The sequence below is a fragment of the Struthio camelus genome, chromosome 19, assembly GCF_040807025.1.
Source record: "Struthio camelus isolate bStrCam1 chromosome 19, bStrCam1.hap1, whole genome shotgun sequence".
NCBI classification, from domain to species: domain Eukaryota; kingdom Metazoa; phylum Chordata; class Aves; order Struthioniformes; family Struthionidae; genus Struthio; species Struthio camelus.
Window position 1 is genome coordinate 7511267 of NC_090960.1, and position 16992 is coordinate 7528258.

The 16992-nt window shown below is 43.5% G+C and overlaps 1 protein-coding gene across 13 annotated transcripts in view; it reads right to left on the minus strand.

The window, feature by feature from the left end:
• CACNA1G (calcium voltage-gated channel subunit alpha1 G) overlaps positions 1–16992 on the minus strand; it is a 162895-nt gene that overhangs the window by 13454 nt on the left and 132449 nt on the right. For 6 of the 13 annotated variants that reach the window (XM_068913520.1, XM_068913519.1, XM_068913527.1 and 3 more), the window contains 9 exons: positions 14044–14195; positions 11667–11776; positions 10411–10544; positions 8878–8948; positions 8522–8600; positions 8293–8414; positions 6988–7332; positions 4502–4642; positions 1262–1396 (listed from right to left, as the gene is read on the minus strand). In XM_068913520.1, coding sequence (XP_068769621.1) covers positions 1262–1396; positions 4502–4642; positions 6988–7332; positions 8293–8414; positions 8522–8600; positions 8878–8948; positions 10411–10544; positions 11667–11776; positions 14044–14195 — 1289 coding nt within the window. The remainder of the gene's footprint in view (positions 1–1261; positions 1397–4501; positions 4643–6987; positions 7333–8292; positions 8415–8521; positions 8601–8877; positions 8949–10410; positions 10545–11666; positions 11777–14043; positions 14196–16992) is intronic. The other 7 variants (XM_068913526.1, XM_068913523.1, XM_068913530.1 and 4 more) reach the window with 5 other exon arrangements.

A 16992-nucleotide genomic window follows, 5' to 3' on the forward strand; every position in this document is an offset into this window, starting at 1 on the left:
CAGCTAAAACTGTGTCTAAAGCATTGCTGTATCAAAGCATTGCTTTTAGAAAATATCTTAATGAACGTTTGCAGTTTTTCAGGAGTTTGGGAAATTGTTTTGACCAAAACACTTTGTCGGTATGGACACAAATTCACAAAATGTTTTGTTCAACCTGGTTTTGCATTTTTTCTGGAGGAAAGAAAAACATTAAGTTAAACATCTCTCTTGGCTACACTCTTGAAACTTTATTATATTGTCAAACAGTTTTGTCTAATCTGATTCAAAACTAGAGCAGTTCTCTCCTCAGTCCCTCTCTCCAGAATAACTAATTTTGAAACAAAATGCCCCATACAAAATGTTAAATGCAGTTTACAAAATCTTTTGCACATGATGCCATGAAGCATGATGGGAAATATTGTCACGGTTTAAAAGAGATGTTTCCCAAACACGTACTAATTAGGATGACAATCAACTAGAATGGCAGAAAATTTATCAACACCACAAACATCTAACGGAAGGTACATGGACAACAACAAAGAAAACGGGAATGGGTCCAAAAACGTTGGAAGAAGAGTTATGTCTGTGTACAGCAGAAAAAAAAGCACTTGACTGCTACACAGCTAAAAATGTCTAATGTTTCCAAGAGGAGATGGTCAAGGCAGGGTTCAAAATACTGGTCATTTCATTCAAAAAGATAATCTAAACTTTTTGTTTGTTTGTTTGGCGAGGTGACTGTTAAGAAGAATTCACAAAGGCAGCAGCATCTCAAAGAGATCCCAATCTGATATTTTTTAATAAACAGTCTGGCACCAGTCATGCAAAAAGCCTTGTGGTACCTACTCTCCTAAAGAAAAAAATCCAGTGCAAACCCCAGGTTCGCCAATGACCCCTCTGCAGAGGACACATGAGTCACTAGCTCATGGGTGTCTCTTCCATGCAGGATCACTGATTTGTTTCAGATGCCGAGGAAATTTCAACCTCGACGCTTTCCAAAGCATTTTTTTGTTATTTATTTCACTTGTAGAAAACACATTGTTTTTACATAAGAAGCCAGAGGAAAAATAAAAATACTTGTTCCTCTCACTGAGCCAACTTTGTGGACACGAGCAGTAACAGCCCAAGACCTAATGGCATTAAGGACAACGTCCTGTTCAGAGAAAAGGTTGGTGCTACTTGGAAATGTGCTTGAACTGAAAATGCCATTAGGCAGGTGCAGAGAGGTGAAAGCAGTATTTCGAACCCTGTAAACATCAGACTATACAGCGACCAGTGTATGTACATTGCTTTCCAGAGCATTAAGTAAGTGTGTGTTAGTATCATCAGGAAAAGAGTCATCCGTCAGAGCTAAGGACCAGGACTTTTCAGAGAGAATATCTGACGTCAGAGATAGAGCCTCCATCTCAGCTAGAGGGATCTAAAGGGAGAGATGATTAAGCATAAGAAACCAGGACACACATCTTTAGAGAGAGAGAAAAAAAAGTATCATTATCTAAATACCTCTAGACACCAAAGCAATATCCCTACACTGCAAGTAGCTGCATCATGCACACTGGTAGGGGGGACAGAACCTTAAGGAAACTGAGTATAACAAAGACATGATAAAGAGTGGAATAGGCATATTTAAATGCTTATTGATGAGTTGTAAGGGAGTTTAAAACCACACACTAATGCTAGGATTGTGTTTTGTTTTCATCCTGTCTAGGTGAGGAAGCAAAAGTTTTATCACTGTCAAACTAGAGATATTTATCCTTCTAGCTGTGATCAAATAAAAGAGGCTTCAAGATATTCAAGCTCTTCCCTAGTTGCTCCTATCCCAGTGGCCGTGCTGTTTTCTTGGCTTCTAAGCTACCAGCATAGTTTCTAAGATGGTCTATGGAGGTAGTGTATGGAGGGTGCCTTTCTCGGTGCTCTGGGGAGCTTACAGGGCCTCCACCCTCACCACGAGGCAGGTATGACTGTAATTCACTTCCTGGGGGATAAATGGTGACAGTGGGGAACTTAAAACTTGATTCAAAGTCTGGAAAGGTCAGCCAGCACCTTCCTGATGATTTCAGTGGGTTTAGGCCTGCTAAAGAGACCTCAGTGCCTAGCCTATGTAAGCACCGATAAATTGTCCTACTCAAAATACCATCCATGTCTTCCAGCACCCAAATGCCACCACAAATCTGGTCCACGTGGTTCTTGCATTGTTGCTTCCTCGCTAAATGCATTCAAGTAAAACATCGATAAAGATCTCTCCATAGGCACAGAGCTCTCCTCATAGGAGATACGATGCATGACTGCAGGCTTTGGAGAAAAGGGGAAAAAGAGAATGCAATGTCCCCTTCAAAGCAGAATCACTGCTCTCAAGCACCTCAGAGGTGGATGTTGACTCTGAAGCAAAGGATCAGTTTTCCTAAAACCCACTCCATGTATCTGTCTGGGAGACCGGTGTGCCCTCAGAGAGCAGCATTCAAGAGAACATTTTATAAGGTAACATATAGATGCAGTTCATGCTTGCAGTAGTCTCCTGGTCTGGACACGTCCTAGGCGTTTCCTTTTAGTTTTCCATTTCTTACTACTACTAGAAAAAGTAGTACTTCTATCTTATATGCTTGAAAAGTCTTTCAACAGCAATGTGTCTTCCCAGGAAAACCACAGAGGCCCAGATCTCTGGTATGTAAGTTGTCAAAGAGTTGGATTTCCTCACTCTTAGAAATGACCTCAGTGGGGCCCAATGAACCTGGTGATAAGTGAACTCTGAAAGGCTCAAAACTTCAGCTGCAACAAATTAGAGGGCTGGACCCCTCTCATCACCTTAGGTTTGATACCTCGTTTCATGTGGTTGTCCACTGACAGTGAAGTGAGACGCTCTGGAGGGACTTCTCCTGGCTTCCCGCAGGCTCCCCAAAGGGGCACCTGGGAGCAGAGCTGAGGAGTCTGCCAGCATGAGGAGGGTGATCCTCAACAAGGACTGACTGTCCAGAGCCACCGGATGCTAAGGGAATGGCTGTTGTAGAGCCTGGAGGACACCAGCAACTCCGGCCCAGCGGAATTGCTCCGCTGGGAGCTGTTACTACTGATCAGGTTGCTCTGAGCGAGTCCCAAGGCTGCTCTAAATTCCTGACTTGCCTGAAAACACGACAAATGTTGAGAACCAAAAAGCCAAAATGTAAACAACCCCCCCCCCCGTCATCCCACCCTTCTCTAAAAATTAAGTTTGAGTCAATCAAAACATTTTGTTGGAAATGGATTCTGTGATTTATGCAGTATTTTAATTATTAAAAAAAAAAGGTTTAGCCTAATTTTTAGAAGAAAAAATCATTGCAAACTTGAATGCTATATTTTTTCATTATGAAAATGTCAAAACAAAACATTTCTACTGCAACAGCACTTTGTGGTGAAAAATGTTGTGTCAAAAAATTTCCAACCAGCTCTCGCCGAGGTTAACACTGTCCCCAGCCACCATAGCTCCCGTCTCTATTCCCCTGACAATTCTTAAAGACAACCACTTGCTGCAGCTCAAGAGACCTCAATCTGATAAGTGATACACAGCAATCAGAGGGAGACATGCTATCCTGCTATATAAAGATCTGCGGTAGGATTTCATTTTACCTAAGCTTGTTCCTTTTCTCTAATGAACCACAGAGGTGGATAATTCAAAGTGTCAATGAACCTGTAAATAAGCACCCTCATTTAACATGAAAACTTCTGCTATTTTCAGCCAGGAAAAAAAAAAAATCAAGAAATACGGAGCTTGCTCAATTCTGACTGCAGGAAAAGTTAGTATGTTTGAATTATTACTATGGTCACTGCTGTGATTTAGGGAAAATATGTGATCAAAAAAATAACACGAGAATATAGGAATTTTATTCTAAGGAGTAAGTGGACTAATTTTAAATAAGGGTATTACAGTCCCTATTCAGGAAAGCACTGGAGCACACAATTAGTTGAAGTATTTCATTAGGGACTGCCTCATTTTCCTGAATTCAGTTTAGATCAGGGATAAGGATCTAGTTTTCAATCACCTCCTTGCAAGAAGCTTCATCAGTAAAATCATGTGCAACTGGATTCTCAGGCAGTATAAGTAAGCATAAAACATAGAGATCATTTTATGATCCTTATCCGCTCAGGCTCTACCCTGGAAAAAACTCACTTTGTACGCCAGGCTCTGCAGCTATGTCTCTGCATTGCTATGGGAGCCCTGGTTAAGGGCAAGAAGTTCAAAAGAATCCCACTGAAGGATAAAGAACAGGTTTCATACCTTTTCTGAACAGTACTTATGAACAACAGTAAGAAATTTCTCGTTAAATTTACTGTGTTGAAGAGGAAAACTCATTGCCTGTACTTTCCCTCTTGCACAAATATACAACATCATAAAACAATGAGATATTAACTTGATTCCCACAGAAAAAGCCAAAATGACTTATGCTTCAAAATCCCTCTGACTATCTTACAAATGCAAAGAATAACTCTCTACTAAAGGTCTCAGTTACACTGAGTTTGGATGGAGACTTTGCAGGAAATGAGGAATATTAACCTGGTTCTCAGAGTTGGAATATTCGGGAGCGGGGAGGGCATAATGATGGCACACAGAGCCTGACAGGTTGTCCATCAGCTTCAGCTCTCCTTCCAGAGATTCCTGGATCAGCAGTGATATGGTATCAAACAAGTGCCTTTCCTAGGAGGGGTGGTGTATAGCATGCAGAAAGCAGGCCAAAAAGAGAAAGAGAGAGAGAAAGCGAGGGACAGAGACAGAGAGAAAAAAGGACAGCATAGAAAACCCAAACAGAAGGGAAAAAAAAAACAGAATAGAAGGGAAAAGAAAGACGGAAACATTCAGGGAGAATAGCAGTAACAGAAACAAGAGGGAGGGAAAGGTAAGGCGGGAGAGGAGAGAGAACAGTGCAGTAATATCACAGTCAGAAGTGAAAGCTTTCTCAGACATTAGCAGAGACAGGACCGAAGCTGACTGCCCCGGGAACCACACGATGTTCCCCCTTCAGGCCTCTCTTTGGACATAATTCTCCCTCTGACTGAATACAACCCATCATTCCTGGTATCTGGACTGTATCGTAGGGCCATTCTAGCAGCGTTGTGATTCTTGGTGCTGTGAGTGTCTACAGGACAGGACACTCCTGCTAAAGGACACTACTAAGATTTCTATACGCACATCTGCATTTTTGAGCAAGAGGACCTAGAATGCGACACCTAAATCCATACTTAGGAAGCACATAAATTAAAATAACCTGTCTTGAAGAGAAGCTGAGCATCCTGTCCATGAAAGCCGCAGGTGCCCAGAACTGACACACATCGAGCTGCTAATTTGCATGCCAGCCACAAGTTGGGGTTCCTAAGTTCTCATGGCCAACTTCAAACCAGTGAGCCTTAGCACATACAATGAAAGATCACTTAGAGCAGGGTCTAACTTTCACAAACATCAGGGTAGCAATTTAAGAGTTGCACCTTTCATGTCGGGAGTGCCTAATACGTACAATGAAATGAGGACCGTAGTTACAGTCAGACAGCACACAGTGCAAAAACCCTGGGGTACAGGCAAGCAAAAGAGCATGCTGACCACACGACCTTGCAGGATCGCATTCTGGGAATTGTATTCCTCTACCATCATGTTAAAACATCAGGTTCATCACGAAGATTTTGGCTAGGAGAAGAAATAATTGGAATAAAATCAGGTTTTCAAGGACTCTGTTTGGGTGACAGAGCAAGAAACAGGCTCTGGAAATTGTGACTAGAATAAGTCCTTTCCAATGCCATCTTCAGTGAGGACTGGTTTACAGACTGAAGAGCTGACTTCGTCCTTTTCACTGGTTTGTTTTAGAACTCCTCTTTTTTTTTTTATTTTTGCCCAGTGTGAGTACTGATGTAAGGCAACAGTGCCGAGCACAGTTTGCCAGTACTCTGCTTAACATATATAACAACAGTAGGGACAGATTGTTTCTTCTTAGAGGATGTAATGAGTCTGGATTTCCCCACATTGCCCTGAACTCTCTTTTCCTGTGCCAAAGAACAGCCTTGGACTCCATCTCAGACATCAGTGACTCCTAACGGCACCAGAAATTTCCAGTAGCTTAGGAATTGAAAGAAAGCTTAAATAGGGATTTACTCTGTCTCACCCTTGGACTAAAGATCATAAATGAGTTTTTCATGCATTAGAAGACTCATTAGTCCACCCCAGGCAGAGGCCAAGATATGCTGTTGTGAAATCATGATGTAATAAAAGCTAATGAGGTCTGTGTAGAATTTAACCCAATTTGCAGTCAGCTAAGAATAAAAAAAGGCTGGACCATTCTTCTTGTATAATTCCAGCTCAGTCCCCTCCCAAAGGACCTGTCTGGGTCTTGACCTCACCTCTTACTCCTCAAACTGAGTCTTCACCTAGAAACTGTGTTTTGGAGAGACTTGTCACAACTCATTGCAACAACCACATTACAGCCCTGATCCTGCACTGTTCCTGCTGATAGGAGCTTTGCCATCAGTTCTGGTGAGCCCAGCTTTGAGGCCCCTCTGGATTATCCTATTGTTAAAATAATCTTTTCTTACAAGCTTGACTGTGGGGATATATTTTGAACTGAGGTTGCATAAAACAAATTTAATACTTAAGCAAAGATTAGCCAAGCTTTATTCCTCTTTTATGTTGTGGTTAATGGTCTGCATTAGAAAAGCAAACATCGCAGTCATGATTTTGCATTCACAAAGGGCCTATTCCAAACTCTGGATTACAGCAAATTTGGAGCTAGAACTGGACTTGGTGGCTTGGGCACATGTCCAGAACAAATCCAATGCTCTTCACCCCTGAATAGATGTGTCATGGTGGTATGGAGACCTGACTAGGGTCTCTTCCTTGGAGTATCAGTTCCCACACCACGCAGCAATTAATCAACAGACAGTGAGGAATACAACCCCTTGACGCACTGTACACCCACTCCCTCATTACTGACTCGTGCATGTCTTCCCCTAGCAAATATGCAGGTCAACCCCTCTTCACCCTCCAACCAAGAGTCTCACCATAGGGTAAACTAACGAGAGCTGAGAATCCACCTTGATTTGCAGGGGACTGGCACATCCTCGGGGGCTCTCAGGTCTCTCTCCACCACTGCTGCCAGTCCAAGCAAAGATGTCTGAGGGGCTGTGCTGGCCTGGAGTGATAGTCTTCATTTCCATCTCCAGTTCTGCTTCAAGCTCTGCCTCCTCTTTAGCCTCCTTGTTGCTCTCCTCCAAGTGCTTCATAAGTACTGCAATCACCACATTAACCAGGACAAACTGGGCCGTCAACACAAAGGAGACGAAGTAGATGGGTGAAATGACAGTGTTGTAACAGGTGGACTCTTGGTCACAATCTCGCAGTGTGTCCTGGCAACAGGGAGAGAACAATGGAGGAACATGAAAAGGTGCCAGTTAGCCAACACCAACCTAGTTCTGCCTTCTGGTCTTTTGGCTCAAATGGATTCTCCTCTCATGCAGAAAACAGAGAAGATTAGGCAAATTTCATGTCCAGAATGGCAAAATTTCTGTGTTAGTCACGGCATGCAGGCTCGGAGGAAACTGTTCACGGGGACGTGTGACCATAGACTTCCACGCGTTTGTACTCCCAAAGACCCAGCTCATTCCAGCGCCTCAGGTTGGAACGATCAATTTACCAGGTTAGAGACCAAATCCATCAGAGTATGGCAGACAGATCTGGGCACAGCAGGGAGCAGTTACAACCCATTAGCTATTCCACAGTGGTTGGCCTTGCAGACACTCTTTCAACAAGTTAACACTCTTTCATTAAGAGTTTAGCTACCTTACATTTACCATGGGCTACAAACGGACAGAAAAACAATTCCTTCAGAGTAGCCCACATCCCATGTATTCCTAGAGCAGATATCTTCACAATAATGTGTGTGCCTTGTGGCTATATCCTGTAAGACTCTCTTTCAGAAACACAGGTTCTCCCAGGGCAAAAACACAAATATCAACAGCAATAGCAACAGTAGCTGGAGACTTTTAAGGAAAAAAGACCAAATGCATGTTACTGAACTGATGTTACTGTAGAGATGAATTCCTTTATTGTTCTCCTTTGCTTCAAGCTGCTTTCTCGGTGAAACAACAGGAATATACGGAGTACGCCAGAAGCCTACAAACATAGGCCCTGCATTGCTGGGCAGGAGGGAGAAGAAATGTTAGAGACTCTGCGTTAGAGACATGAATGAAGTGGCTGGCTGCAGGGCATGAATGTCCTAGCTGCTCTCTGTTACTGGTTTGGAGCAGAGTGGATGGCTTCTCATTTAAGTAATTATACACAAAACTCATATTTCGTGGGTCTCTTACCTTCATTATCCCATTCCAGTTGTCTCCTGTTGATACTCGGAAGAGAGTCAGGAAAGCCATCCCAAAGTTTCTAAAGGTGGCGTGCCTTCCCAACCCCTCACAGGGGTGAGTGTCATCACACTCTGCGAGACCAAGTGGAAGAGCCCGTTAGACGCATGCCGTCACGCAGCTCCCCGTCACCCAACCACCCCCTTGCAATGCCTCGAGGCAGAGGAAGAGGAAGACTCACCAAGGTCTCCGAACAGCTCCACTCCAAGAGCTGCAAATATGAAAAACAACAACATGAAGAGAAGACCCAGATTCCCCACCTGGAAAGAGAAAAAGACATGGGGAAAAAAAACACACAAAAAAGAACATTTGTTGATTTTTTTGTTCCAGACCTGTTTCTTGCTGTATTCTTTAATCCAAAGCCTAAATCGCTTGAGGGGAAAAATGACCTCAATGCGAGGACTGTATCTCAGACTGAGCTTCTGAAGGGAAATGGGATTCTCTAATGACAGTAAAGATAAAATGATTAGCATTCCTCTGCAATAAGAAATTAGCTCTGGGCCAGACGAGATAGGTTTTGATACAGCAGTAGGTTACCTGGGGCAGTGCTTGCATCACGGTGTCCAGCAAGGCTCTCATCCCTACAGCCATCTTCAGCAACTTCAGCACTGCAGAAAACACGTTCGTAATATGGTAACTGCAGCATTAGCACAGAGGCACAAACTCAGTCCCTCTCACAGGAGCCGCAGATTATAGGAACAGAAATGTGAAATCATGTCAAGTGTTCTCCATTAGCTGCTATAGTTCCAGGCCTTTTTACATTGCTCTTGGTTGCTTGGATACTATTAACATCCTGCGAATAACAGCATCACCTACCCTGAGACTTTGAGAATGGGCTATCATTCTGTCTGGCTTTTTCTTTCTCTCTTGCTGAGATGGACAATTTGACACCTAACTCGGAACAGAAGAACAGCCATTTCACCTGGCACTGGCTACAGCTACCAAGGGGAATAAGGAGGTTTAAAAAGGTATGGGCATATTCCCTTCCCAGTCTGCTTTGAAGCTAGCAGTTATGAGGAGCTGTATCTGTTGGTGGCCTTCTATACCAGGTTTGCAGTTTGCCTATTATGTTTATTTCCAGCTTGGGTCTTGAGTCCAGTGCCAAAACACATGCCAGGGAATGTCCTTTCCCCACTTAACCTGTGCTGGACTCATCTCTTTTTCCTCTTCTTGCTTCTGGCTAGTTCCTTTCCCAGCTCTAGGGTTACTTTCCCACTTCCATAGGCTACTCACTTGCATATATGATTCACTGAAGAACTGATTTACACATTCCTTCCAGAAGGTTGCATTTCCAATTGGAAACTGCATATATTTTTAGTTCTGAAAAGGATCCAGCGCACAGGAAAAACATTTTTTTTTCCCCTGAGACACAGCAACCATTTCTCATTTCTTCTTTAATTCCTTCTTTGCTTAGGTGAGGATTGTAATCATAGCAGTAATGCCTCAGAGCACAGCACTGCTCTTCAGGAAGGCCTGGAAGCCCTTTATTAAGGGCCCAAGCACTCACGTTTTGCATCTACGTCATTTGGGCCTGAGAGTGCTCCGTTGTGGAAAAACAGGCCCTAAGGCAGCTGGCTGCACAGCTCTGGTGGGTGTTATTACAATTCTGAGGGGACAGATGGATGCAGAGTGACGAGGCACGTTTTGTCACAAAGTGGCGAGACGTGAAGTCCCACAGGAAATATAAGTTATTAGATCCTTGTCTTTTAAAGCCAGTGTAGCCTAGCTTGTGTTCTGCAATCCCTGCTTAAGACAAATTTGACTTGACCAGCATACTTTTCCAGGTTCATTTCTGGGAGATACATCCACAGCTATTTCTCCTTTTTTTTCCTGCACTCTTGGTCTTCAAGCTCCCTCAAGATAGAAACACATGGTCAGCTGGCTCAGCTTTTTGGATCCTCCCCAGTATTTTCCCCCATTGTTCTTTTATTTTTCTACAGATTGTTGATGCCAGAACTATGCACTTTGTGATGGGGATGTGCCACAGAACTGTTTCCCGACAGTTAACTCGCTCCTGGTGGGAATCCGGCACACCTCAAACACAAGCCACTTCTGCTTTATTTGTCTCACCTCGAGCGATCCTGAGAACCCTCATGATTCGGATAATAGTGGGGTTAATTGGTAGCGAAGCATTCACCTCAATCTCTTCCAAAGTGATACCCATGATAGACAGCAGCACAATTGCCAGATCTAATTGGTTCCATCTGGAGACGACACAAAGTGAAGTTTAACATCTACTAAGAAGTTGGCAACAGGAGGTAGCTTGTTTCACATGAATTCCAGGCATTTCAATAGTGCTAACACTCAAATGAATCTGCAGCATTTTTCTGAGGGTATTATACAAAAGCAGTTGTGTTATGAAATCATTATAAGTAATACAGCACATTATAATGTGGTACAAAATCAGCTAATTCCAAAGATATTCTTGACTGGGGGGAAATAAAAACAAATGCCGGGCAGATTTTTCTATCCAGAGGCTGCAGACCTTGGGGGGGGTCGTGTGTTAGCTGTTTGGCCAATTCTAGACACGACGCTCATGGACCTCAGCGTGAGATTTGCCTTAGAAAGAACCAGACCCCATGCCCAATCATTGTAGCAAAAATCACACTGGGCGAGGGAAAGACGCAAAGGGTTCATGCCAGAATCCAAATTGTGGGGGGATGAGTGGGACCATTTCCCCGGCAGGCTGAATAATTCATGATTAGTCCTGCTCAGTGCCTGGGCTCTTGCTGTTAACCTTGAAGGAGGTGAAAATGGGAGAAGAAAGATTTACCAATGACATAAAATTTGTATTTGTGAGGTAAGAGAGTGAAACTGTGCAGAAAGAAGTAATTTCATCTGCTGCTCAGCATCTGCATAAAAATAGGTTCCTTTTTCTTTCATTTCTGTCATTTTAATTTTCTCATTAGCTGCTCTTCTACTGAGAAAACCCATTGCCCGCTCAGGACCAGGTTCTCTCTCGTGGCACAAATTTTGTCACTTCACTAGCTCCTTGCGGTTATATGGACATGAAATTGGTGTGAGAAGAGAATCAGCTACTCGCCGTGTGACCTGCTCTTACTTTGTCCATCCACCAAGGGCCAAATTGGTGCAAGTCACGCTCCTTCACATGCATCATCTTCTCCCCAGCTCACCTCCCTTGGGGCCCAATTGTCCACCTACCCCAGGTTCAATCAGTCGTACCACAAAGGGTTCACAGACATTAACTGATAGCACTGAGAAGAGCTGCGGGGGTCCAAAACACAACTTCACCACCACTGAATTTGGCCAGCTGTCTCCAGAGACCCAGCTGCTGCCTCACACAACCCAGATTTAGCCTTTGTTACCTGTCCTGAAAGAAGCGACGAAACCCAAAGGCGATCAGCTTGAAAACAGACTCCAGGACAAAAATAACAGTGAAGATGTAATTGCAGATCTTCAGAGCTTCATCAAGAACCTGCAACACGGACACAGGACCAAGATGAGTTACTAGCTCAGCTGAGGGACTTTGCTGCCAGCAAACCTGCCCTCGTCTCGTTTCACCAGAATTACTCATTTTGTAATAACAGACAAAAGGCTCCAACTGTGGCTTCTCTTGGGATGACTAATGTCCCAGGGAAAAGTCCCAGTTCCTCAGAAAGCGCAAAGCTGGCATTTCTGCCTGGCCCTGGCCCAGCCGATACAATTCACAGCAGGGGGTAACATAAACCCGAAGCCCCACGTGGTCCTTGCTGCTGCTGGCAATGACGCAGCCCTAGCTGCTATCGCTTAGGTGAGTGATAGCAACTGCTGCATTTGCAGGTGTCAGCAGTGCAAAACTCTCATGCTCTCTGCAGCAAGCTGATTTTTCAGTCCATTCCCTCATTCACGCACTGCTGCGAGAGCTGTGGGCTGGTCAGGGTCCGCACAAGCCCTGTCCCCGTGGTTTTCTTTGTCACAGCTTGTCATTTACTCCTTACGCTGGGCTTTTGGCAAGGAGCAAGGCGGTTGGATAGCATGGCAGGCAGGACTGAACTCCCTGCGTGTTCCCCTGCCCACCCTTCCCTTTGCAGGTGTCACAGCCTTGCTTAAATACAGGTGTTTCCTGGCTAGGACAACTCGTGCACTGTCAGGCACTATGTCACATCAGAGGCGATTTCATCCCAAAAGTCATGCTGGTGAAGGAGTGCTGTGATACCAGTATCCTGCATTAAGTAACATGCATCAAGTTTCCCACTGCTGGAAGATGGGATGGTAATAACTGGGACAGGGGCACTGTTAGGGACTATGTGAGATGGCAATACAGGGTTACTGAGCATGGAGAAATCACAGTACAGTGGATTTAAATGCCAGCGTGGACCCTCTGGCTTCATGCTACAATTTAGCTTCAAGCATCCATGGAGAAAAATCGCTTCACCTGCCTGAAAAGTGCAAGCACAGCTGGTGAAGGAAGCTGTGGCTCTGGAAGAGGCTGCTGCTACACTGCAGGGGACCTGACCTCTGCCAGCAGAAGACCATGGAGCATTTGGCAAAAGCAAAATTTGCCCAGTAGCTGTTTGCTTTGGCCCCCTCTTGGCACGCTGCAGCCCTGGTGGCTCTTCCTCTCTAGGACAGCAGCAGATCCCAGGCAGGGAGCTCACTTGCAAGGTGACCCCATGTATCCCCCTACCAATCCCTTGCAGCACCAACATGCTGGAGGGATTCTGGGGCCCTGATTCATCCAGGCACTCAAATATGTGCCCAAGTCTCAGCAGAGGAACCATAATGTCATCTCAGCACAGCCCAAGCTTGGAGTTATTACCCAGATGCTGCATACCAGAGGCTTAGAGACAAAATGTTATTTTCCTCAAGAAAATTAAAAACAAAAGCCTGCCCAACGTTTTTACAACACAAGAGAAAATGTAGCTGCGAAACGACTGTGGTAAGACGCACGCCCTAGAGCAATTCCAATACCAGCTCCTTAGCCAACAACCTTTTTCATCACCAAATGACTGAATCATGCAATGAGCCTTCCAGGGTATTTAAAGGTGACCTAAACAGAAAAAAATAAATTGGGCCTGTGCCCTTTCACTTTCTGGCTTCTTTATGATAGGCTGGAGGGTATTTTTCCCCTTGCTTTGGTTTCTTTTTTACATTAAGTATTCAAGTCCGGTCCAGTCTTAAAGAATATTTCCTCCTATTGTGTCTTATATTTATTCATTCTGAAAGTGGCTAATAAAAATAAGTACAAGCTATACGGCAAAGGCAGCTATTTCCATCTCATTCTTACGCACAAGAGGCTTGACATCCCAGGACAGGCTGTTTTTATTTTCAGAAATGACCAAGACCCAGGAACCTCATCCACTAATATTCTGAAATATATTTTAAGGCCCAACTAAGGCATGTAATCCAGCGCTTGTGAAAATTAGCCCCAACAGGACACTGGGAAAACAGAAGGATCTGTACAATAAGAAAGATTTCACAAATTCTTCTATTCTTCTTTTTACTTTTTCCCTTTTTGTGGGAAGACTAGGTCAAATGGAAGATTTCAGCGATGCTCTCTTCCAGCCACCCAAATAAACATGCTCCCATCCTCATTTCCAAAGCAGTAGGGTTGTATTTATCTAGAAGGGAGAGGTGTGACAGGACCCAAGCACCAAAAGCCACAGCTTCAGCTCGAGGCCAGATGGCAGAAATGGCCTTAGCTCTGCTCTTTAACCGCATCCTACTGCTGCTGAGTATGTTTCCCTCTCTCTCCCCCCATACCTTCGGCTGCTGGTAGTGCTCCATGGCCATGGTGATAACGTTGAGGCCGATCACGCCTGTGATGAACAGATCCAGATAATGGCTCGTGCACATCTGGTGGATCAGGAGCCGGAAGCGGGAGTAATCGGAGTAGTAGGGCTTACACTGCGCTTCTAGAGCCGGGAGGACAAGAGCGGAGAGGCACATCAAGTCATTTCTCTGCATCTGGCTACACTCAATTCACCCTCACTTTCCAGATGCCAAAGATGATAAACTCTAGACTCATTACAGCAAAACTCTGCCTTTTTTTTTTTTTCTTTCTGGCTGGCACATTACCAGTTAATACACGGCTGGGCTCCCATCATCTTATAGCCATTAAACATCTTCAGTGGGACATGCACTATACTCAGCCTTACGGCATCAGGGATGAGGTGAGCTGTGTTTACTGTGGTGCTAAGAAGTGCTTTTACTGTAGAGCAATCTCAATTTAATTTAACTCAAATTAAAACAACAATTTTTGTTGGTGCTGATCTTAAAAAGTCCCCAAAGTGTCTGAAAGGCCAATTAATGGTCAGATACTGAGGAAAGATTTTACTAAGAATGGTTTTAAAAACTCAGGGTATTCAGTTAGTGCTCTTCTTTGAAGTAGAAGTAATACATTCATATTATGCTCTTTGCCGTAAACAGCAGAGAGAACAAAATTCCACATTTCGGCTGTCAGAACACAGAGAAACAGCCCGTAAAAATACCAAGGAAAACTGCTCAGTCAGCCTTTGCGATTAGAAAATAATGATTCTCCTTTTATATGCAATTATCAAAGTATAGATTTCGCCGTTCAACTCATTCCCGTGTTCAGCTGCATCGGGGATGACACATGCTCTTTAGACCCTGAATGCTCCTAGAGATAAACTCATTTACTCACCTAATCTCTAATGAGGAAATGCCAAGGCTGAGTATATAATTCAGTACAATTTTCAAGGAGGTATTATAATGCAGATTGAAGTGGAAAGGACTGTCTTGAATATGTCAGAGTATAATATTACTCTCATAATTAGATGATCAACTGGTTATGAAAATTATCGAGCTGTAAGAATTACATGGCTTGATATTTAGTGCTGCTGAGCTAATGTACAGTTTGATATCCAAGCAAAAAAGTTGGGCACAACAAAGCCACAAAGCACAGGTTCTGGTTGCCCTGAGGGAAAACTAACTTTGGAAGATTAAATCTTGCTTGGAAACAGAATTCACTTTGTCAATAGCCAATGACATTGCAATCAGACCCATAGATTTAATGGTATCAGGTGCTCCCAGCTTCATAACAGGATCTGGACAATTGGAGAAGTTTTGTTTTTTCCACAGAGACAGACTTTTCCCCTACAGCCCAGGAATCAAGAGACAAATCATTTAGCAGCTCTATTCTGGAGGGCTTTGGAACTTCCAAAATTCTGCTTCAGCATCATACGATAAAAGGCCGTATTAATATTCACTTTCTGATCTGCAATGTGCTTTAGGTGATCTGTACCAGAGCGCTAAAGCACAATATCGATGAAAACGTCTATAAAACGCATTTTAATGCTGAATCTATTGAGTGCTTACAGAAAAAAAAGCAGACTGGTAGCTTGCTGACTCACTCATAAGACTTTGTCAGATATCTCAGAGTCTGCATAAATCTCCATAAAGTCAAGATATCTCGATCACATTATGCTAAATTATGAGTAACAAATTAACTTAAATGTTTGAATACAATTAAGTTAGGAATAGGACCTATTTTTATGAAGCAACTTATCATCTCAGAAAGAAACACCATCATAATTGGATCACTTACTTCTTCTACATTTATGCATAATTCACATTCCAAAAGAAAAATGTCAATGTTTCTGCCTTTTCTTGCAGTGGATTTACTTATGAATAATTACACTGGAATTCAAATTTTTCTTAGCTTTGATTGACAGGTAATTCCAAATCCTACAGAATAGCACTGACGCTGTTAGAACACAGAGAGGATTTAGAGAGAGGTTGTAAAAAGTCTCCTGTGCAGAGAACCTGCACCTGGATTAGTTAGTGCATGACTTTATAAGCAGGGTTGTTAATTGCTCATATATCTGCAAAGGCTTTTTCCCTTCCCGCATCCCCCTCTCCCAAACGCCAAGGCTGCTTTCAGCCTTTCGCAGGACGTGCCCTCAGGTTTCAAAAGCCAAACATTTCCCCTGACTGGAGCTGGACACACTTGCAGCCTCAGTAAATTAGCATCAGCAAACGTGTCATCCTTCACCATTAACTTTATTAAGAGGGGATTTGTCAACCCTGTTTATGAATCATACCACCACTAGCTTCACCATTCCCTGCATGCCGGCCATGCGTATTAGTGCAATATAGATATTACCTTGAGATGAGCCACAAACAAAAATAGCATGCTGTTCGAGGACCACAAATAATTAGCCACTGTATCTAGGTAGGCAGGGAACTTTCTGAACAGATGAACTGCTTTTCTGGCTATTATATAAATACAGCTTATTAAGATGACCTGTGCGGTTCTGCATATGAGTTGGGTATTACTCATGTATAATTACCCAGGTGCAAAGTCCATGCCCCCTATCACACAGTAGCATTCATAGTTATTGCAATAAAGATCTCAACAATACCAACATCTTGGGAAATACAGACATCTGTTAAGCTCCAAGTGGTGAACTTCACAACTAACACAACACCACATTACTGTACTGTTACAATGCACTGTGTCAAGAACAACAAGAGCTCCAGATTAGTCTTGGTTATTACTGGCAAGGTTAACTGGCTTCCCGGCACACACGGGGTTAAAGAAAAGAGCAGGAAAGCAAACAAACAAAAGAAAGAAGAACTGGCAGAATGAGAATGTGAGAAGATGGGGAAATACAGCAAAAGCCCACTACAAAACATCAGGCTGGTAAACAGGATGTAAATCAAGCTGCTTCACCATGGCTGGAGGCCAAG